The following is a 23771-nucleotide window of genomic DNA, read 5'->3' on the forward strand; positions in this document are numbered from 1 at the left end:
GGGGACTCTGCTTTGTTTCAATGACTTTCGCCCTCTACTGCCCTCTAGAGCATCGGAGTGATTCGGCTATCACAGAAATAGCTTATACAGGCTTTCAGAATGCGCAAAATATTGCACGTCCTCGTTAGTTTGCGACTGTCCTGAAAAGAGCACGCTGCCACTTTATATAGGAAGAAAAATGTCAACAAAAACAACCATTATTGTTGTCAACAAATGCACGTGCCAGTTGACTGCAGCGCTGTTTAACCAGAGCCCTACATATCAGTTCTTTCCGTTTTACAAGACACTTTACAGGGCAGACGAAGAGAGACCTCTACTGTAATTATGATGTTAAATGCGCTTGACGGCCAACTTTGTACCCTACCCTTGGCATGCAGGTTATACGAGCGTCTGTTATGTTTTTATTGGGGGCAGTCTTTAGGCAGCCAGAGGCGGGGCGACTGCTACGGGACAGCGACGCGACCACTTTCCATTCACCACTCTGGTTTATGCTGCGTTCAAAACAGCTGGGAACTCGAGAACGTCCCAGTAGAAAGTTCCGAAGACTTCCGAACTGTGAAGTCTGGAAACGCAGCATCTTTCCGACTTGAAAAATTGCTATGTAATGCCATTCAAAGTCAGAGTTCCTACTTGTGAACTCGGGGCAGATTCATCTACTCCGACTTCACCACCGGAAGTCGTAAATTCCTACTGGAAAATTTTCGACTTCCGAGTTGTATGGAACGCAGCAGTAAGCCCCCTCCCACGCTAGTGGTGGCTAGCTAACAACACCAACATTAATAAGCTGCTAAACCACTCCCAGGTGACTCAGGACGTGACATTTAACTCGAGAAAGTCAATTCAGTTACGTGAAAATGTTGCGAAACTGATGTTGTGACTTTGGCGCTGAACTGCATCTGTATCTCCAGTAAACTTTGTTTTTGTTAAATAGTAATACCGGTATTGCTGTTTTGTGGCTAATAGCTAACAAGAAGACACTGCAGTTAGCTCGCTTTTGAAACTACTGTGGTCGATGTTTACTCATGGAGGATTTGTACAGTTATTAGTCAAGAGGATTTACGAGTGGGCAAGGACAGGTAGGGTTTTTTTTATTGATTGCGTCAGTACACACATTTCCCGTACAGCTAGTTAGCTCACTTAAGTTAAACACCTGTCAGGTCATGTATGGTTTTTACAGCATGAAGTTAACTTTAGCACAAACTTTATAAAAAAAGGGGCTTTAACCCTCCGGAACACCTAAGGTGTTTCGTTGCATTTGCTTAAACAATCACGGAGCTGGGAGGAAACTGAAGGTAACGGCATACTCAAGTCTTATTTGTCACTTATAAACTAATTTATTTCTCATACATTAACAAACTTAGAATATCACTATGGTGTAATGGTCAAAGGAGTACAGAACATTTTGATGCTGTTAAATTAGGTACTGTACTCAGAATCTGCTGACATTTAAAATTCACTGCATGAACTCTTGATCAGCAAATTCACTGCATGAACTCTTGATCAGCAAGTGTAGCTGTACAGAAATAGTCTGTTTTTGACCACTTATGTTTTCCCTCTTAGAACTCGTCTTCCCTGTTTAATCTTAGTCATTGCTTCCTGTAATGATGACTCCGCATTTTATCATGAGTGTCTCACTATTTAACAGACCAGAGGAGGTACACGCTCAGTTTCTTCACCATGGGGAATTCTTGCAGTAATAATCTTGGGATCCCTCCAGCCAAGGGCCCCAATGCTGTGGGATGCACCGATTTCATGATGGACAACACTGAACGGGTAAATGCAGAACCACATTTTAAATTAGGATGTGTTCACTTTTTATCTGTATGGATATTTATATTGACTTATTTAGTAGGATTGGCTACATATTTTATATGGGGATGGTAGTGTAAGAATCTATTTGTTCCCCCAAAGAATTAAAAGTGTAATAATTAAATACATTATACATTAAAATTGAGGTATAATTACTAAGAGATCTTCACTGGTTAAAGCTTGAATAACTCAATTTGCATATATTTTTGTTTAGTCAATGTGAAGAACAGCATATTAATTATATTTAAATTAGAGTAAGAGTGAGTTACACTATTACTTTAAGCCACTACACATTAATAACAGACATTGGCAGCAGATGTCCTGTTAAACACAGCTAATGTAGCAGATATGAAGCAGTTTACTCTGCAGCAGCAACAACGAGCGGACAATCAGTTCAACGACATCATTTATTGGTCACTCTTACAGCAGTTCAACAAGTTCAAGAGTGTCAAAGTTCAGCACGAGAGACAAACAGTATCTGTACACAAATAATGTTAACACACGGTTTGTGATTAAGATGTTTTAAACATGTTAATACACAACAAAAGACAGTTTGTGTTCAGTATTAAGTGAACCACTAAATCTGTCTTGTTTACAGGGCAGCTTCTTCCGGCTTTACTATCCTTGTCAAGAGACTGAAAGAGCAGAAAAGCCGGACTGGGTACCGTGCAGGGAGTATTTTAACGGTCTAGCAGACTTCATGAAAATCAACAGGAGTATAAGTGAAAGGCTTTTCAACTACCTCTTTGGTAATTAAAATTGCATTGGCACTTTGCAGAACATTATAAAAGTGTTTGTTTTCATAATACCATGTTAGTATTTTTGCAGTTTTATCAGTTTGTCGGTTTCTTTAATTTATGACAAATTTGCTGAACTTTTTAACTAACCTGTGAATTTAATATTGTCTATATCTTAACTCTAGTATTTTGAAATCATGCAAGTGTATGTTCACACTGTAGAGATGTATTGGAATCAGCAGTTGCCTTAAACCAAGCTGTAGGAAAGTATCATCAGTAATATAGTCCACATAATTTATGTACAGAAACATTAATATTTTGCTCTTAAAAGAGTCTCTTTTTATCCCTGTGTATTTCAGGGTCCTTTAAGATCCCAGCGTTCTTGGATGCTCCGTTTAAATCAGACGGGAAATGTCCTGTAGTTATCTTCTCTCATGGCCTTGGAGCCTTCAGGTATACACATTAGAAACATTTTTAACTCTGCTACAGAATTCATTCATCATGAAGTGGACACTTATCAGCTATGGATGGTTGTAACTGACTTCTTCCTGGTGTTTTTCCAGGACTTTGTATTCAGCTATATGTGCCGAATTGGCCTCTCAGGGCTTCATTGTGGCGTCTGTGGAACACAGGTATGTGTGCACATTTTTTATTTAACACGTTCTCTCAATAAGGATTACTTTGATTAAAAAACAAGAGAAGCTTCTTAATGTACATAAATCTGGATTGACTGTACTGCAGTTATTCAAACAGCCCTACTGTTGTAAGCTGTCATGTTTAGAATCTTTAGCTATTTAAACTTTATTTAAACTGTAGGCTGACAACATGTACACTAAAAAAACGAAGGCCACCTGTCGGTTGGAGGAAATTCTAGTTGAACATTAGCCAAGCAAACAATAACAGAGGGCAGTCTCTCCTGCAAGCGGCTGTCTGTTTATCTGTGGAGTAGGAGTGGAAAGGGTGTGCGGACAATAGTACGAACCAGGTCATCACATTTCTTTTCAGTATAGAGACAAGGGGACCGTATGGAGATGAACATAATGGTTGCAGTTAGTCTGTCACTCATGTGGATTGAAGTGGTATTCCACTGAATTTTAGCAGCCAAACAGTGCTTGTTAGTGTTGTGACGTATTTCAAAGCTGTGACACGGGAGAGACTTTGTTTCACAGGCTGCATTACTGGTCAGAGGTCAGCCCCGACGCTCAGCCAGTGGTGTTTTTGTCCCACCGCCAAATCAGTTTGCTTAATCTCAGACCACTAAAAAAAGCTAGAGATGGTAACACACTGTAAGCACACGCTGTGCTTATGTGTTTATATATGAACTTTAAGTTAGTAGTTTTTTACTTGAAACAGAATGTAATGTCATGCTTACCCGATATTTCCACGTGACATAAAGGCAGTTATGTTCATTTTTAATCTTTATTTTTACTTTTTTTTCAAAGGATTAAAACTTCCAAGCACGTCGAGTTCATGAGGTAAAACATCTAAACACTGTTTTTGCCTGTTTCTTTTTGTTTCTTTTGCATTCAGAGATCAGTCAGCATCAGCTACATTTTATTATCGGGAGAAGGCGGAGTCCGAGAAGCGGAGTGAGCCTAAAGCATCTGCCCCAGACCACAACAACATGGTGAAAGAGTGGATGTACTACAGATCTCTGAGGCACGGAGAAAGCGAATTCCCCCTCCGAAATAAACAGGTGAGACATTTTTAAGCACTGAACGACGGCGGCAGATCTGAGTCCCGTCATGTATAAAGGGTAGAGGTGGAGACACTCCTGTGTCATACAGTGTGGTGTTGAATTGAAAGCAGTTGGATTGCGACACATCTGAACTATACACTCCTTAACCATCATGCTGCGTGACGCTGATGTTCAAATGAAACCACATCCTTGTTTGTGATCTGAGCTTTTTATCTTACGTTAGCACTTTTGACATTGTCTTTTCATCTATGCTGTCTTTGCTTTGCAATACTTTGTTATAATGAGTCTCTATTTCAATGGTTTGGATTCATGTCAAATATCATGTGTATGCTTTTTTCTTTTCTCCTAACCGAATACATTTGGTGTCTTCTCCAGGTGAAACAGAGAGCGAATGAATGCATTCTGGCTCTAGACAAACTTACTGAAATTAACTCAGGGATTCCAGTGCAAAATGTTTTGGAAACACGGTTTGACTGGACAACGTTGGAGGTAATATTTTTATTAACTTTGAGTCTAATTTTAGACATATTATTTCTTTCTTGTAGAAAAAGAAAACCAGGATACAATGCAGCAGCAGCAGCATTAGTGATTAAACAATGTGAATGCTGAGGTTTAAGGAAATATGTGTCAAAGACCAGGGATTATACAAGTTGAAGCATGTCGGCAGGCAACCAAAGCTTATGTCATCAACCGCTGTCCGTTATAAAGGCGTAAAAATGTCCTCCCTTTAAACCTACATTGTTAGTGCACACCTTTAACAATTATGATTATAATGAGCATATATAGAATAAAGTGGTTAAAGTCAGGATCCTTTCACAGCGAACATATGCAACCTAATTAAAACGACATTCCTCAATAAAGAACTTTTGGGTACTTTTAGTTTTGTTATAGTAAAGTGACACTTAGGTGAAATAATAATACTCTTGTAGGAAGTGGATCGAGCCTCCTGGTTAGAAAAGTGAAGCCAAAGCAGAAGTGCCGTCATCCTGCTTTCAAAATTAATGTCAATTGTAATGCAAGTGTTCATTATTTACCTCAGCAAGCGTTTCCCTAATGAGTTTATAATCTCAATTCAGCAAGATGTTAATTTGTGAATCGTGGTTGCATTTACAATAAAATAGACAATAAAGCAGGTCAGAGACAGATGATGAACCCCTGTCTTAAGGCATGGCTATCGATGATTATTAGACGATTAAGAGAAAGGTGTACATAGTGGATTGATGGATTGATGGAGGAATTATTACAATCAGAATTTTTTAATATACATTATTAATCTTACCCTTTTCCCTTTCTCTGACTTTTTGAGCTGTTGTAACAGGTGAATTTCTCCCAATGGGGGATCAGTATAAACCAAATTAAATCAATAACAAGACGAGGTCAAAACCTAGTATGTGGCTGACCACATCAGATCAATGTGCACCTTTGTGGACAATGTGTTACAAGGACTGTCCTTATGAGGCAGATGATAACGTGTTTGAAAGCAGGTGCGCGTTGCAGACATAAGGGAGGACAGCGGAGGAGCAGCCCCGCCTACTCCCCAAACAAAGTATCCAGAGCCGTATAGACAGAGAGTCGCGTCAGTGGAAGTCCAGTCCAGCTCCATGATCCGCCATTGCGGTGTCGCAACCCTCTCTCTCTACGGCTGTGAAAGGACTCTCACTCACTCACTCACTCAGTTAGTCAGTCAGTCACATACAGACCAATGGGTAGGGCTGACCCCGGCGGTCAGCCAAAAAGGGTTAATATTGAATGTTGTGAAACTTATCTTTACACCTGTGTGACAGTTGAGGGTGTACACATAAACACGTATCTTGTGTTTGCTCTTGTCTCCTGGCCGACAGAACTCCATGGATCTGTGTAGGATAGCAGTGATGGGGCATTCGTTCGGTGGAGCGACAGTGATCGAAGCTCTGTGCAAAGAGGTTAAATTCAAGTATGTGAAATTGATTTACATCCATCCATAATCATGTCTGTAAGGCAGGAATATGACACAACATTATTTAGTCTTAGTCGTTGTTTTGGTACATCCAATACCAGAGGTTGATTCCTTGATAAGACTGTTTGTAAAAATGGATGCAATCTCTTAACGCTCTTTAATCAGGTGTGGCGTCGCACTGGACGCCTGGATGTTCCCCTTAGACGACGAGCTCTTTGCCCGAGTGAAGCAGCCGATCTTCTTCATCAACTCGGAGAAGTTCCAGTGGGCGGGGAACATCAGCCGCATGAGGAAGCTCGACTCAGCCGCCATACAGAGAAAAATGATCACTATCAGGTAAAGTGGACAAAACTAATGTCGGGTTCAAATTAAGTCTTCAGATCAGTTTGTTTCTTCCTCTGACTTTGCGGAGATGTTTTTTCTTCAGAGGAACAGTCCACCAGAGCTTCCCAGATTTCACCTTCCTGACGGGTAACTGGATCGGTAAGCTGATGAAGCTGAAGGGAGAGATCGACCCCGAGCTCGCTATAGACCTCTCCAACAAAGCATCACTCGCCTTTCTGCAACGCCATCTTGGTAAGACAATAAAGAGCCCTCCATCAGTTATTTTTACTTTCTCATCGGTCACATAAGTCCATGTCATTTTAATTGTTTTTTGCTGCAATTTTGAGTGACAAGCTTTGTGGATGTTTGCAGGTCTAGAGAAGAACTTTAACCAGTGGGACCCTCTGATCGACGGGCAAGATGATAACCTCATTCAAGGAACGAATGTTACTGTGCTTCAGTCTGCCATCTGAACTGCCTTACACACTGCAGAAGATATCTGGGGCTCTTTCCGTCAGCTAAATGAATTTACCTCCTGCACAAGACTTAAGTGGAAGAGTTCCAAAATGTCAAGCCCCAAGGCTACCATTTTGGAGAAGTAATGGAAAGACAATCTCTACCTCATCAGCAGGAAAGATGTTCTAGACAGACAAAACACTCAGTGGCCCAGTGTTTGTTTTATGAGGCCTGAATGTGGCGTATAAGCAGCTGAACACTTCTTTTTACTGTTAGTGAAACTTGAGCATTACCAGCAATTCCTTAATGAACTTATTTTAATCTTTGTTATTTGAGTGTCTACAAAGCCGAATGAGATCATAATCATGTTATTTTACACAAATGTTTGTCTTTTCGGGAATGACTTGCCAGCACAGACGAGCTACACAATGATTGCAGTGTGATTATTAGATAAGGCCTGTAATGAGAATCATATCCAACCAATGGGCTAGGCCCGGGTACTGTTAGAAGACTCATATGATGTAATATTATAAAGATAAACATCCTGATAAAAATGGAGCATAGCTGCATGAGCAAATCAGCTTTATTGTGAAGGATACAAACACTACGAAATACGCCATTACTCACAGTACTGTTCATCCTGGGTCACTGTGACAGCCTTTTACTTTTATACACTTACTGTTGTAAATATCTGCAATTTATACACAACACAAATCCAATAAATCTGGTTTGTATACAAACATTTTTGTGCAGTTTATGCACGTGGCTTCTTTTCCAGCCTAGGAAAATGTTCTAAGGAGGAGACTGATAATTGAAATGTCAGATGTTGAAATTTGTAACTATTATTTAATTCAACAGAGTACGCAATTATTTCACATGAGAAAAAGCAGCTCGGCAAAATTAGTTCTTGTAGGGAAGAGACGTTTCTCACCAGATTAGATCCAAAAACGGAAAAACGACGACTCATCTCTGTGGATCTGTAATTATATTTATTGTGCCAACATAAATACAGCTTCAACACATGCACACATCCACACAAAACACAGAAAACTTTCTTGAAAACAGCTGTAAGTCAGTCTAGTATTCAACTAAAAAATCAGTATTGTTAAAGAATTACGTGGCAGTCTATCAGAACAGATCATCTGTAACACAACAGTGCTCAAAGTAACACTGAGCGAGCACATGGATACTGGCAACAACTATTTTTGTACAAAGGCAGAACAATGAAATAAGCCAACGGGCAAAAGGATAAAGATGACCCGGCAGGCCAATCAAAGAAATCAAGACTGCCATTGGGCAACAAACACAAAGAAGAAAGAACTTGAATCTGTTTCATACAACTTAAAGCAAAAGTGTCTGATAAAGACACATGAAGGAAACAGAAGGTTGTTACTCCTCCGACTGCCGCTCAACAGGCAGAACATCAGCAGAACAGTCGTTGATCATCAGAGAGAGATGAGTTATCTTTGACAGCTGTTCCTCTAAGAAAGGAATTAGGTTAATATTAGGTTATTTAATTGCATAGGAAACAAGGCAAATAGGAAACAAGACAAAAGGGAATGTAAGCCAGAGAAAGTGTTCACTTACCAAAGCTGTCATCGGAAAACGACGATTCTTTTTCAAGCACACCATCGTCGAAATCCTGGAAATCGGCAAGAAATTAAAAGCTTTAACAACCACCATCAGCATCGGTGCAGACTCGCTGGTGGAGGCTTTAACAACTCACTCCTAATCCACAGTCAGAGGTTTTGGACGGCACTCCACACGAGCGTGCAAACGGAGGGAAAGTGCGTAGGGAGAAGATGGAGGGGGTGGTTTGGGAAAGGACCTTAGCTCATATGGATAAGGTGCTTTTAAAGGAGAGGAGGCCATGATAAAGACAGAGAAACTGGTGTCACATCTGTTGAAATGGGGATTAAAATCACCTTGAAGAGACGCTGCCCCAGCCCCTCTGAGGTCATTATCTTTCTGAGGTTGGAACTGAACTGTTACAGAGCAGCTTTGTTAAATCTCCCGTCAGTTTGATAACAATTTTAAAACTTCTACTTTTTCCATTCTTGACTATGTCAAGGAGTTTCAGTTAGTTGTTTCAAATCTTTACACAGCTATTACCAAAATATCTAATGTCAATTTGATGAATCACAAATTCTCAGGTGTTGCAGTGAGGTGTAATGTGGAGGTAAGGCATAAATGGAGTTAGTTAATAAGCTTGAAACCTCCTGCACGGCTGGCCATGTCAGCTCAGACTGAATTCCTCTTATATTGGGGAACTTGAGAGCCTACAGAGTCTGAAGTAACTATGCCGAAGCGTTGTGCACACATCCTGAGTGCCTAATGAATACTGTGTAATGGCAGCAAGTCTACAGCGACATACACTCAGGCTACATCCACTTTTTAATTAGTTTCAAAAGTGATACCAATGAGAAAGTGCCTTAAACATGAATTCTTTGTAATGGCCAGCAGAGGGAGCCCCACTGGATGCAAAATAAAGTAGTAAACCGTAAACAAGTGTTTATAAGCTCAATTGCCATTTTACGTTCTCTTCTGTATAAGTTACGAGTATGAGCAACTAAGTTGTCTGTGCACATTTGGAAATCGACCCTTTGGAATTCTCTGCAAATAAATGCAACTTCTTCTTCCCGGTATGTAAACAGTTACCTCTTTCTGTTCGGGGGGTGTAGGCACCAGCTGCTCATTCTCATCCGTTTCAGTTTCTTGCTGTGGATCTGAAAACCAAGAAGGAATCAGTGTAATTAAGCTTAAAACCAACAGACTCTGGTCTCTTTCCGCAGTCTAAATCTATTTGAGGCATAAAGTGGTGGTGTGGTGCACAGCTGGCACACTTTGTTAAGTCTGATACCTCTGCAGACGTCTGTCAGACAGATCTCCGCAACAAGACAGGTCACCTCTTCAACCAGGTTATTCTAAAAAAAAGCAACAAAGGCTCCAGTCACTTGTCAGTGTTGGACATTTTGCCGTGTAATTTTCGAATTGTCTTCATTGATCTCTCACCATATCTTCACAGGGGACTGTGCAGACTTGTGGCTGAGAGTCAGACTGCAGAGCTGCAAACACAAACACAAAAGTCCTGTTGCAATAATTTAAATCCACAGTCACCAAAAGTAAAATATTCTATAAAGTATGCAAACAGAAGTGTTGAAAAACCCAAGAAGTGTTCGATTAAAATGTCATATCCAAACAATCCAGATGATGCAAACAAACCAGAGACTCTATCCTCATAAAGAGCGCTGGTCTCCTCTTCAGTCATCGAGTTGTTCTGAAATGGAACACATCACCAATAACCTGAAGTGCTTTGTAACACAGACAATTAAAATAAATATTTAAAACAAAATCTAAATTTCTGTTGGAACTTAAGCTTGGTGCCAATGACTGTATATATAGATGACTACACGTCTCCATCTGCTGTCATTGTACGAAATTGATGCCAAAATAGCCCCTGTGAGAGGCGCTGCCATCTTGCGATGGTGACGTCATTTGGAGCCAGAGACTGCGGCGCAGAGACCGGCGGGTGGAGCGGCCATAGCCAGTTCTGCTAACCAAAAAACACACTTACCGAAAAAACAGCAAGGATCCCGCACGCCGGCATGTTTAACAGCAGAACAGCTTCTTGTGTTGGTCTGAGGTTAACGTTCACAGATATGTAAACTTCAATGACTGTAATGATTGTTTTTGTTATGTTTCCTCTCGCCGTTCGTCCTCTACTCTGCTAATCAGGAACAGATTGGCTTCAAGAGGTTATTGGTCAGAGCTGTCAATCATCCTTTTTACAGCATCAAATTACTAATTAAAAATAAACTTGTCAGAAAAATGAACACTTGGACGTAAATCAGCATGATAAGAACTAACTATAATGACAGAAACCATGTTTGAGAAAAATGTATTTGACGTGTATTTTTATTTTATAGTTTGACTCATGTCCCATCTGTTAACATGGAGGAGGCGGGCTTTATGACCTATACTGCAGCCAGTCAGCAGGGGGCGATAGAGAGGTTTTGGCTTCACTTTTAGGGAGCTGTCATGTCGTCCATCTTTTTATACAGTCTATGGTTGGTGCAAACAGTTGTCAATATTTTTCTCATTTGACACATATTGGGTTCTACCTTACCTTGTTAAACAAGGCTTCGTCCTGTCGGGAAATGTCTCCAACTTCTATTTCATGCTTTGAGGAAGCTTCTGCTAAGATAATCACACACCAAATCACATCAGAGCACATCATCACACAGTGCACAACATGAGAACAAGACACAAAAAGCACAACTGTTAGGACAATGAGCAGCTTTGTAGTTGGATATTTATATTAAAGTACCCTTTGTAACCCAAGCCTGCAGTATTTTTTGTTGCATCATGTTATGATGTGCAGTGTTATGTAGGTTGTATTAGAAGTTACTCACCAATTGATGGTTCATTATGAAGCTCGCTACAAGGAAGCAGTGATTCACTTTGGACCTATGAGAAATTTAATTAAAGACAAATACTATTTCAGGAAAATCCAATTCAATAAATCCAATTAATCAGATTGTTTAATCAAATATTTACATACTGTAGTGTTAGCACAATGGCAAGGAGAACCAGGCCTTTATTTAAAACAGGCTTGTATAATATACTATTTCTACTACCTACTACTTCTTAATGTTCACCCGTTGCCTTTATAAATTAAGTTTTTATTCATAAAAAGTATTCAAGTCCTTTTACTTCATCATTCCAGATTCCAGGAAATTCACCGACTTTCAACCTCATTCCTATCATGCTATAATGAGGAGCTGATGCCATTATGGAAAAACAAAAACGCAATTTCGCTCTGTGCCTTTGGAGGACGCTATCCGCTTCTCTAGAAAACCTCCGCCAGACTACATAAAACGCGTCATCTGGCGGAGGCCAGGGAGCTTGCTAAACTACACTTGCTCAATCCAGGAGGCCCGCCCCCTTTGATCGCCTGCCGCAATCACTGTCCCTGACTGGAAAAGGGGAGTATTTCACTCCAGCGTCTCTTGCTCATGACAAAAAGACTGCCTCACACTCCAAGCACACGCAGAGGGTTTAATTGCCAAAGTCCAAAGTGCGCTGCAGAGCAAACCGCGTCTCTGATCTCTGGAGTCGTTTGCATAACATGACTCATTGAAATATGCACAAACATTCGAGGCAAATTTATCTCTTGTATATGCAAATGAGGCTCGCAGTAAAAAGCACCTAATTCGCAAACACAAGCGCTAACAGCACCAGCAGTTGGTGGGAGCTGCGGCGCAGTATTATAAAGGCTGTCAGGCTCAGAGTTTCCAGTAATCATGACGACAATTCCACCTTTTGTGTGATCAAAAAATGTATTCGTCTGTAAAAACTATCTGTTAATAATATATTGTCATTATTAGTATAATCGGGAGACCAGTCCGGGGCTGTGTGAGGCTCAACCTCAGCACATGGGCACACTCTGACAATATCGATCAGTGCCTGCAGTTGAGGTCTGTCAGTGTGCGCTCAGCTGAGAGCGCAGCACCACGCAGCAGAGAGTGGAGGTGCAGACAGCTTCTCCCCACAATCAGACACAAAACAAGAGCAAACTGCACGGGCATGTTTGAGCTTGAATATCATCAGGGCAATGTGCTATGTGAATCGGACCTTGAGACGAGTGAATTACCTGCTGTTCTGGTCGAAAGAACAAACATAACAAACAGGTAGACTTTTCACACAGACCTATAACTTCCCGTTGTAACCACGCCCTGGCTGGGCCGTTCCTTTCAGAGGGAGGGGCGCAATGCACGCTGGGTGTTGTAGCAATGTAGAATGGGTGAAACCACGAGCTGTTTGTACAACTTTCTCAACAGCTAAGGCCAATTTAAAATATTATTGCTTCTACTGATTATAGAGAACACCAGCTTTGACTGACAGTGGCTTTTTCCAGGGGCGAAGTATTTCAGCCTTCCTTGTGTTTTTGGTCATGCTTTTAATGTGAAAAATCTACAGGAAGTTTTGAGCTTCACTGTTGGCAATCTTTCATCTAGGTTGATGAAGCCGATAGAGCATATACCATATGGTCTATATCATGACTCTCTTGTTATAATGCTGCATTATGCAACTACACCACAAAGCCTGAAGCTCAGTATAACACACTGCAGATGTATGTACCTTACATTGGGAAACTCAAAGTGGTGAAATTTACCATTTCCTCTGCTGTCACACAGCTCAGAGAAGTGTCTCTTGCACTGGTAACTTCTCTGTCACTTGGCTCATTTGGATCTGAAGTGCAAAGGTAAAAAGAAAATTGTGGTAAGATTGATGAAAGTCTTATGGTAAGCATGCTGCATTCCTGGCACACTGTTTGCTATACCTGTGCAGACATCTGTCAAACAAGCCTCTTCAACAGAACAGGTCACGTCTTCAACCCCATCATCCTGAGCAGCAATAAAGCCAAAAATTCACACATCAAATGGGAAAGGTTCTGCAAGCTGATTTTAGTATTGTGTGGGTTCAAACCATTACCAAAACTTGAGAGGAAGCCACGCAGGCGTGTCTCACACTATCATCTTTGTCAGTGTCCGCTAGAAGGTCTGCAGACACAAAAACAGATGCTGAGAGACTCCACCAATGAGTGCTTCTTTTCTTATTGAAAAGTATCATCATACATTTGCATCAGTTGCTTAACTCTTCATTAAGACAGGGCTCAAGTTAGCTTTTTTTTCCCCATTTTGATTATACAAACAATGAGTACACATGGGTGCAAAGTAAAAATAAAGACTGAAAGACGTTTAAACCAACATTTCAATTCGGCAAATAAAATATTCTGAGATGATATACCAAAATATGTGTCCTTGTGTTCAGCCATGGTCTCCACTGCAGTCATCAGGACATTCTGAAACAGAACAGATTATCTATTATTAAAATGAGAAATGTATCTACAGCAGCACTATGTCAATGATGTAATGTAAATCTATCCAGAGTTACTATCCTGAGGCAGCCCACCATAGTCTAATTTGTCCCGCTGCAATTTCATAATGAACAGAAAATATTTTTACACTTGAGCTCTTAAGTGCGCACGTGCAATAGTCACATTGCAGGACATGCAATTGTAAATCAAATTAACTGAAATAAGTAGAGCTGCTACTTTATTGGTGCTTGGTGCAAAAGGAGTACTGGCCATTTTCTCGTTTTCAATCACTAATCTACAACAAAAGTCTGCCTGACATCACATTAGTGCAGCTCTTCATCTTAGCACATAGTGAACTGATGAAGAGCTGCAGAGTCTGTGCTGTGTGTCACCTGTCTGTAAACTGTAAACAAGCAAGCTGCGCTTCTGCTGTCACGAATAATGTCAGTGGGATGATCAGGCTTGCTTTTGAGGCAGGCTTTCGGTAACGTGTGTCGACTTTGGAGTGCGTGCCGTTATCAGCGGTACCTCGTCCCGGTGCTCGTTAATGCTGTGGTTACAGATACAGGCTGGTAACGAAGCGGAACTAAGTGGGAAGTACAGTGAGATTTTGTTTCCAAAAGCTACCATCATCGGGCCCATCATGCTAATAAATATACATTTAAATTAGAAATGGTGGATGGCATACCATTTAAGTAACGCAACTGCAGCCCACAAGTATATTTGTATATATTTTATAAAGAAAGTTGTCCCTCCACCTGTGCCCTGTACTTTTTCATGGGAGTGTCAGTCGCTGAACCAACTGTGATAAAAATAGGTGGGGTGGGGGTGTCGTTTCGTTCGGTAAATTGACTTAAAAGTCCCAAAAAATAAAAAAGTATGACTGTTAATTGTATGGACATAAAAACACAATGCATTTATCTGGTATAATTTCCTAATTATTTTATATCGCAATATATAATGCAAAACAAAAAGTTGTAGCAATGTCACTTTTTCCCAATATCGCGCAGCCCCAGTAAGTATCGTTAACAAAGTAATGTTAACTAACGTTACGGTTATCCTCGAGTCCAAACACAATTTAATCATTATCAATGTACGACAGCAACGGGGTAATGTTACTGCAGAAGGTATCATTGATAATTATTATTAGAATTGTTTGAGTTTGTGTTTTGGCCATTTGAGAACTGCGCTGTCTCGTTTGCTATGTCATCACCATTCATATCTATACATCCAATTTGTTTAGAAGAGCACACATTTCTAGCCTCTCAAAGTGCACCATGCCCCAGACCCCCCCCCAAGAGAGTTCGGCGTCCACCCACCATAGTCTCACAAAATCCTGTGGGACAAATTATTTATCTTTATGGTAAATAATCAAAGAGGTTTTTGCTCCAAAACATTACCTTAACATGTGTGGTAACACATGACACCTCTTCCTTTGGGACATCGTCTTCAGCTTCAACTCCCTGCTCTGTATAAGCATCCATAAAGGCAATCACATTTACATTATGTCATCAAATGCACTCATTCTATGACAAACTGGAACATTATAACATGTATTTTCACTTGAAATGCTGTCTTTTGTTATGTGCATATACTGATCTTTTTCTATTATCTATAAAGCAAGATGCTTTGTGTTGGATTTGTGTTGTAGGCTAATGTGATGGCTTGCCCTGAAAATAAACTGTGGCATGGTTACCTAAGGAGTCACTTACCAAACACAGGAACCACACAGGAAGGCAGCTGTACATCAGTCTGAATCTGAAAGGTGACAAAACACAGAAATAAAACCAAAAAAATTAAAATGAATAATGCCCTTGCAGGTAATTCTTTTCAATACATTTACCCGAGTGTCTTTGTTAAAACATTGAGCACCTTAAGACCTAATTAGATAATGTCCTTTGAATGTAATGAGGAACATTCCCATACAACTGTTTACCTGCTTTAAGTCTTCAGAAGTGTTGTTAATGATCCCCAACAGATCGAGGCTTTCACTGGGCCGTATGACCTCACGGGGAACCTTTACAAGAACACCAAATCAGATTTTATCAAGTTCATCTACCCATATTTACTTTAGTCGTTGTCATGCGTCTCATATAAACAGTACATGTCTTTACTAGCATTGTTACACAATTTACCATTTTCACTGTTGTACTGGTGATAGAATTATCCCTTGTAATAGAAACCTCTCTGTCCTCCTTTTCCTCAGTTGGATCTGGAATTGCAAAAAGAAAATACAAAAAATGCACAAGTATTAACTTGATCCAATCACTGTTAATGCAACTTTACAAGCCAGAGCAGAATACATTTTTTTCTGTAATACTTTCTACAATAAACATGATTTATATAAACTTTTAATGGGATGCACTGTATTGTTCACTTATCAGAAAGACAGATTAAGGAGAAATCATTGCTTACCAGAAATCATGTCAAAGCTGCTTTCCATGCTGCAGGTGTGAACTTTTCCAGGCAAAGCCTCCAAGTCAGTAGTCATGATCCCCAACTCATCAGTAGTCCCTTTAGGGTTCTCATCCAACTGAGAACTTGAGTCATCTGGCCCGATAGTGTCCATCATTGAAGCATCCTTTTCTTTAAGGCCTTTGTCAATTTCAAGAGTTAACATGGTTTCATTTAAGCGGCTATCAATGCAGTAGGTATATACCTCTCCAGGCAGAGATTCCAAGTGAGTCATTGTGATCACTAAATCTATGGCCTCTTCAGGGTTCTCTTCCGAGGGAGAATTGAAGTCATCAGGCGCATTAGTGTCCATTACTGAAGCAACCTCCTCTTCAGTGCATTTGTTGCATTCAGGAGGTAACATGGTTTTATCTATGCCACCATCACATGGTAAAATGTCTTTGGATTTGGTTTGAGACAACATCATAGTAGGGACAATGTTCACCCCTTCATTGGAGACAGGTTCTCTTAGGCTCTCCGTCATTTTTAGTATCAGAGGTTCAGTGGTCATATTGCCTTCTGACAAAATCTGATCCTTCTCTTCCTCGGGGGACTCCAAAAAAGACTCTGAATGAACAGAATCTTCAGAGCTTTTTGCTAGTCTTTGTACATCATCTGCTGTGTGACTGTCAGCAGGCGATTCAACACTTTGGCTGTCACTGTGGTCTTTTGGAGGGAGAAAACTAGCAACAGAAGCATCCATTTCTGGGTTTTGGTATTTGAGTTGGTCGTCAGGTGGTGCAATCTCTTCCAAACTTCGGTCATGTTGCAGTGATGTTTTGTATGAAGTGGTTAGTTCAACTGCAGCAGGTTTGTTTTCTGTCATGGAGCTCCTCCACCAGGTTCTCAGTGCCTCATTTATCACCCGGCCCTCACATTCTATCTGAACAAGGCATTTGATTTTTCCTTCTTCCCTTGTTACTCGAGTGACAGTCAGCTGTAATGTTTTGTCTAATGTAAGTGCTGACAGCTCATCTACTGCACCGCTTTCCCAGGATCCATTTGAAGCATTAAAGCCTTCAAGCTCGCACAAAAATGCCTGTGGAGGATTTTCAATCAGGTTGCGGGGTATTTCCCTCACATCTGTCACTCTGACTTTGGAGTTGTTTCCATAATCCACAAAGAAAACAAACAGGTCGTCTCCGTCTTTGTTGATGACCTCTGCGCGGTACCAAAGACGATCATCTGAAAAAAGAGCAACACATGGGCTGCCGGGGGAAAGAGAGCCTGGGTCATTATGTTTGTGGTCAACTGTATTCCCAACTTCTGCAACACCTAATGTTATCTTCTCGAGCTCTTCCGAGTCTGCAGGCTGACACCAAAATGTCTGAGCATCATTTGTAGTTGTGATGTAGACCTCCAACTTTTGCCCCTCTGAAAAATCTTGTTGGGGGTAACAAAGAGAAAAGGACTTCACTTGCGAGTTCCCTGGCACTTGGCTGTCTTCAGAGTTCTGGGCAGGTTTTTCCTCGACTTTTTCGAGTTTGTCTGAAGTAATTTCAGAACCATCAGCTACACGTATAGAAGGAATTTTACACACGAGATTCATACCACTGTTTTCAAGACTCACTCCCCACACAGACCCTGAATTTTTGATAAATTTGCATTTGAGCACCTTTTCTCCATTACCACCGATGTCTTCTTTGAAAGCTGACACCACTTCTGGATCAAGCACTTTCTCTTCGTCAAGAGTTGCAGCATTGTTCAGCATACAGTGTGTGCTGTACAATGGAAGTTGCAAGAAAGACTTGGGTGTTCTGCGTATCTTAGAAACTGGCACAATTGCTGTGTTTCCAAAATCAACAAACTCTACAAGAGCCTTTGAATTACTGTGAATCTCTCTTACAACGGCTCGGTACCATGAAGAGTCCTCTGCGAACTCTGCTTGAACAAGGTCACCTGGATGCACGTCTTTGATGTACTCTGTTTCGGGGATAGATTGGGGATCATTAAGCTTTTCCACTAGGGAGAATATTTCATCCTCCTCTCTGAGAAGTTGCACATAGAAACTCAATGGGCTGTTGCAGTGTGAGACATAAACTTCTTCTTCTATACCTGGTGCGATAGATTTTGAGGGCAGGTCTTCAAGTTTAGGTACTTTCTCAACATTGCTTCCCTTTTGAGATTCTGTGGCTGGTGATGTGGACTTGACAAGTTGTTTAGTTTCTGCAGGAAGACTCGCTTTTGTTGGCTTGATGTTGGCAGATGTTGGCTGAAAACCATTTCTTGTGTTACTCTGTGTCCTTTCACATGCCTTCATTTTGTGTGGAGGTTGGTACAGTTTTAATGGAGCAGCTTTGACCTTCTGACCATTTTCACAAAGATTGCGAGAAGGCTTAGGCTCAGTCTGCAGATTCTTTTCGCCATCCCTCAGGTTGAGTGCTGGCTTTGAGGCTGAGAGATTGTTCCTGGTGGTTGTAGTATCAATGTCTTCAACTTGTTTTGGGACAGATTTTAGACTCTTCTGTGTATGATTCACTGAAGTGTCAAGCGCTCTCCAACCCTGGTGGACAACCATCTCTTCTGAATGCATCTCAATCCGAAACATTTTCTTGATTTTTGAATTAATCTGAGTATTCCCATGATACAGCTCAACCTGCAGTTTACCATCAGGCTCTCGAGCCACTACAAGTGCTCGGAATTTACATTCTGTCACACTTGTCTCAAACCACTTGTTCATCTCATTGGAAACATCTGCAGGGACATCAGAGAGACAGCACACAAGTGCTTGCACAGGCACAGACATTATGTCATTAGCCTCTCTGGGAACTGGAAGCAAGTCAGATTTTTCCACCACAATAGTGTCACCATAATCAACAAAATGAACACGAATCGCTGGCTTTGTGGCCTTTATTTGTCCTCTGTACCACTGTCCATCAGTGTACTTTGCAAAGCACAGAGTTCCAAAGACTGTTGGGAGCTTTACATTCTCAAGCTGATGACAGAGACTGCTTACTTTTAGCTTCAGATCTTTTATCACATCAGCATTCCTCTCAAGCTGGCAGTAGAACTGACCGACATTGTTCACACATGTCACAGTGACCTGTTCCTCGGTTCCAGTTTTGACGTTGTGTGTTGAGTAATAGTAAGTGTTCAGACAGAAAGATGGCCCAATGGCTTTCTTGGGAGGAGCACTTTTAAGAAGATTGACCATACTAGTAGAGACACTTTCAAATGGAGTTTCTAGATCCACAATGTTGAAAACAATCTTCTGCTCACTGTACATGACAGCATAGATGGTGCACTTCAAGATCACAAAGTTGGATGCAGCAGTTTCCACAAAGCTGTGGAACCTTGCTGTTGCGTCTTCATTCCACTCATTTGTAGCAGACGTGGGGTCAACAGGGTTTAACAGACTGCATCGAAAAGCTTGGCCTTGCAGAGTGAGAAACTGTGGGCAGATCCTCCTCAGGTCATAGAGGGAGACAGTTTCTGTCTGGCCGTAGTCAACAAACAAGACATCCACATGAGGCGTTTCATGTTTGTGAATTATAAGGGCCCTGTACCACATTCTGTTTTCAGGGTGGCGAGCAACACAAGCGGTTTCTACAGGAGGATGAAACCCGCTGCCTGCATAGTAAGCCTGTATGTCACGCATGAGCAGTTTCAGGAGTCCTGCATTTTGTACTAGCTGGCACCAGAAGTCATTTGGGCTTTCCATGTAGGACACACCGACATCAAGGACACTTCCGGTAGAAAACATGTACTCCTTAAATGTAGGAGTTTTTTGATTTCCAGCGAGACCTATGGCGTTTCCGGTCTGGAAAGGCATTCCATTGTTGTTGTGTACACCTGAGAGTCTGGCATCTGGAAGCTGTGTGGTGGGCGGAATAGCAGTTTCCATGGTAATTTTGGCTTTGGGTTTTCTCTTTGTCTCAGCCCTTTCAGCAAGGCCAGAACTACACATCAGTACAGCGAGATCTCTTTCTTCCTGTGCTTCAGGATCTGCTAGTTGGACAACATAGCCCTCATCATATTTTGCTGTTACATGTACATTCAACATTTTGTCTTTGATTGCTTTGATGAAAAACTCACAGGCACTTTGACTCCATTTCTCATCTTTTGGCCTGATTCCAGCCAGGGTGCATTTCAGTGCAAGACATGGCAGCTTTTTGAACTCATCAGGAAGTGTCCTGAGGTTACTCCTGTCAACTACTTCGGTGTTTCCATAATCAACAAAAAACACCTTGATTTTGGTCTCACCAACTTCAGCCACAGTTGCTCTGTAGAAGTCCCCATCTTCTGCCTTAGAAGCACAGTACAGTCCAACAGTAGGATTTCTCACCACATCTTTATTTACTGGATCTTTGTACAAATGGTAGATACGATCCATCAGTTCATCCAACTCATTTGCATAGTTCTGAGTTTGGATCCAGAACTTTGATGGGTCAGATACGTGCTGAACAACTGCCACATGTGAGGAGTTGAGAGAGAGGTCTTCCGCTGGCAATTTCTCTACAACTGCTTTCCTTTCTTCTTTCTCCAACATCTTTCTTTGCTCTCCTTCTTGCTGAAATGGACGTTTGGGCCTGTATGCAGTGCTACGGAGGGCATAATCTCCAAGTGTTTTTTCACTCTCCAGTGAACAGCTCATATGTGAAACAAACAAGTTGTTAATGTTTGAGTTTTCATTCCCATAAAGTGTAACATAGTGAACACCCTCAGAGATGCTTTGATAGTCAAATTTGGCAATCACTGTCTTGTGCAGAAGAAGGCTCCTTAGATAGTCAATCTGGCTTGTTGTCCAACCAACCCCTTTGTCAATGATTCCATGGAGGGAGCAGATGTAAGTCACTACAGGCATCCTGAAGAACTCTGTAGCCAGTGGTCTTACATTCTCTACATGAACAAACTGTTTTGTTCCATAGTCAACATTCAACACTTCTACCCATTGGTTGTTTGGGAATACCTGTTGTAGAACAGAGCGGTACCACCTGCTATCGCTTCCTCTTGCCGCACATGGAAACCCGACCATTTCTGGACCTATAAGGCAATTGGTCATTCTTCCCTCATAACGCTGTGTGATTTGTTCTGAGAGTTTATTCAACTCTTGAGAAAACACCTTCAACTGGCAAAAAATCCTTTGCGGATTTGTCACATCCGTGACTATGACTGTCTCCACAGTTCCTGCTTGCAGTTCTGGGTACAGGAAGAGCTCTTGTTTGTGCAATCTCTCACCTTCTGCTTTATAAGTCACCCCAGTTCCTGGAGGCACTTCAGCTCCACTTTGGGACTGCTGCGACAGAAGGACAAAGTCCTGGAACATGTCGGGAGACAGCTTTTTTGCAATTCCCATTTCATACATTTGTTTGGATATGCAAGGAATGTGCAGTAGAAATGTTCTGTGCGGCAAAAGTAAATCTTGCACTTCTGCCTTCACAGACTTCCCAGAGAGAGATTTTAGAAATTCAAGAGCCACTGGAGACCATCTGTTTTCAGGCGAGAGTGGTAACACATTGGCTAGCACACAAAATTCCACTTCAGGTGGCAGGTGAAAGTTCTTCTTCTTACCCCATGCAAGCTTACTAGACGAGGTGTTAAATGTAATCCCTTTGTCAATGAGGAAAACACTGTATTTCGAGCCATTTCTTGAGACAATGCGGGACCTATACCAAGTTCCCTCAATCTGAACCAAGCACTGGTCGCCAGAATTTCCTTCAAACTCTTGAAATACGTTTCCAGGGGACTGAATGTCTTTAGCCAGGTTCTTATAGTCTGCTGTCCTCTCCTGGCTAAATTTTCCCCAAAACTCCACAAGCATACAAAGGGGATGCAAGTGGACCTTGGTTATGAGAATTGTTACATCTGATCCTCTGGTTGGGAGTCCAATAATTGAAGTCATATTGGCAATTTCATAACCACAAGCTACCCATCATCTGTCAGCTCTTGCTCTTGCTCTGAAAAACAAACACACAACATAGAACAAAAACACACATTTAAACACAACATAAACAATGTTTTACGTTTGGTTTATGATTCAGTGGGTTAGGTGCACTGCTAAAAGTATCTGAAGCGTTTGAACTTAGGTAAAATTGCAGATAGAAATTACTTTTTAGAACAATTACTTCGTAGAAAGCAAGCATTAAGGGACTCTAGTTATTTCTTTAAATTTAATCATTAGATGCGTCATTTTATTCACATACAAATTTTACTTTCATGGAGTTCTCAACAGAATTTCAAAGATGCATCAAAAATCTATCTTATCTAAAGTACGAATTTTACTTCTACAAGTTTTGGAGTCATGTTATTTCAAGAAATTATTATTTTTGTTTGTTTTTAGAAACGTCTGCAGACCAATTTTCATGATAAGATTACAGTATTACTCTTGTAACATTTACCTCAAGCTCATTTTTTATCATTGAACAGTCAAACATATCACTCTTTTCTGTGGAAGAGTTGCTTTATTAGGTCATATAGAGGCATCAGTATTATTTTAAGTCTTTTTAATAACCAACCAAAAACTCCTCACAGGAGCTTTAAAGAACAACCCTGCAAGTTTTCCTTTTGGATCAAACTGCAAAATATTTGTAGCATTTAGTTTTAGTTAATTTTCCTTACTTAACATTTCACGTTCTGCAATATGACCATTACACTGCAGCACTAGGGCTGGGTTTAAAAAAAAAAAAGATTTTCCGATTCGAGTCAATTCTCATTTGAATTACTCAATATCGATTAATAAATCCTGTTTCTGAGCGCTCCTGAACACAGCACGACTCAGCGCATCCCCCCAAATCACGGCAGTGAGGGAGACATGCCCGGACTTGTTTACTACTACGGAGATATCAGTGATCGCTGACGGCAGGGTTTCCGTTAAAAAATCTGTGCCAGTCTCGTGTCCTGCAACATTTCAATGTTCCGGGTGAAATTACGGTCAAATAATATCTGCATTTATTTAGCTTAAAAACAGTTGATAGGCAGGCTAAATCAAGGGCGTAGAATAGGGTAATTAATGAATTGTCCCTACAATCATTTTGCCCAAAGATGAATATACGATACGCCTAATGTTGCACTTTCAACCTGCGGAGAAGTCCTGCATGAGACAGCGATCACTCTCTCTGTCACTGTAAACAGGGACTCCTGACTACAGTTCACAGGAGTGACTGTTACCAAGCAACACACGTCTCCACTCCCTAACTTTTCCCATCAAATGATCGACAGAAGATATGGATAACACAACAAGTAAAGAAAGATGCATTTTTCAGAAAGTGAAATGAGGAAACATTAATAAGCATGCTGTCTGATGCACATTTATCATGTCTCCCTCTGTCTGTTCTGAAAGGCTCTGCTGGCACAAAATCTGTGCTCAATCAGCACCTGCATGGCGTGGACGGTGGATGGTGTTAGATAGCAGTGGCTCCGCTCCGCTAAATGTAAACATCAACACTTCAGGCGCAACACTGAGACAGTTATACTGAGACTTTCCACATGTAAGGAATAATGGTACATTCCTACAAAACACCAGTACACAAATTTGTA

The 23771-nt window shown here is 41.0% G+C and overlaps 2 protein-coding genes across 3 annotated transcripts; one reads left to right on the forward strand and one right to left on the reverse strand.

Annotated features, from left to right (window-relative positions):
* Positions 1-751: 751 nt before the first annotated feature.
* On the forward strand, positions 752-7695 carry pla2g7 (phospholipase A2, group VII (platelet-activating factor acetylhydrolase, plasma)). Of its 2 annotated transcripts, none has more exons than XM_069657204.1 (11): positions 752-1076; positions 1646-1773; positions 2408-2558; positions 2906-2999; positions 3110-3178; positions 4077-4242; positions 4621-4734; positions 6087-6178; positions 6347-6517; positions 6609-6757; positions 6878-7695. In XM_069657204.1, the coding sequence occupies exons 1-11, from the start codon at positions 1013-1015 to the stop codon at positions 6976-6978; spliced, it is 1299 nt and encodes a 432-aa protein (XP_069513305.1). In that variant the 5' UTR covers positions 752-1012; the 3' UTR covers positions 6979-7695. The 2 variants fall into 2 exon arrangements, with proteins under 2 accessions (XP_069513305.1, XP_069513306.1); XM_069657205.1 differs by lacking the exon at positions 752-1076 and adding an exon at positions 1199-1292.
* A 655-nt stretch (positions 7696-8350) lies between these two features.
* tdrd6a (tudor domain containing 6a) lies at positions 8351-22137 on the reverse strand. The gene is made up of 17 exons (XM_069684970.1): positions 16257-22137; positions 15977-16053; positions 15778-15858; positions 15560-15593; positions 15242-15327; positions 13772-13826; positions 13457-13524; positions 13305-13368; positions 13137-13213; positions 11374-11428; positions 11088-11155; positions 10184-10238; positions 9974-10026; positions 9822-9885; positions 9620-9687; positions 8549-8603; positions 8351-8442 (listed from the first exon to the last, which is right to left on the reverse strand). The coding sequence occupies exons 1-17, from the start codon at positions 22135-22137 to the stop codon at positions 8351-8353; spliced, it is 6933 nt and encodes a 2310-aa protein (XP_069541071.1).
* Positions 22138-23771: the final 1634 nt, after the last annotated feature.

This window comes from Semicossyphus pulcher, unplaced genomic scaffold (assembly GCF_022749685.1).
Source record: "Semicossyphus pulcher isolate SPU_LCO1_2020_fin unplaced genomic scaffold, fSemPul1.0.p SCAF_11, whole genome shotgun sequence".
In the NCBI taxonomy this organism is placed as follows: Eukaryota; Metazoa; Chordata; class Actinopteri; order Labriformes; family Labridae; genus Semicossyphus; species Semicossyphus pulcher.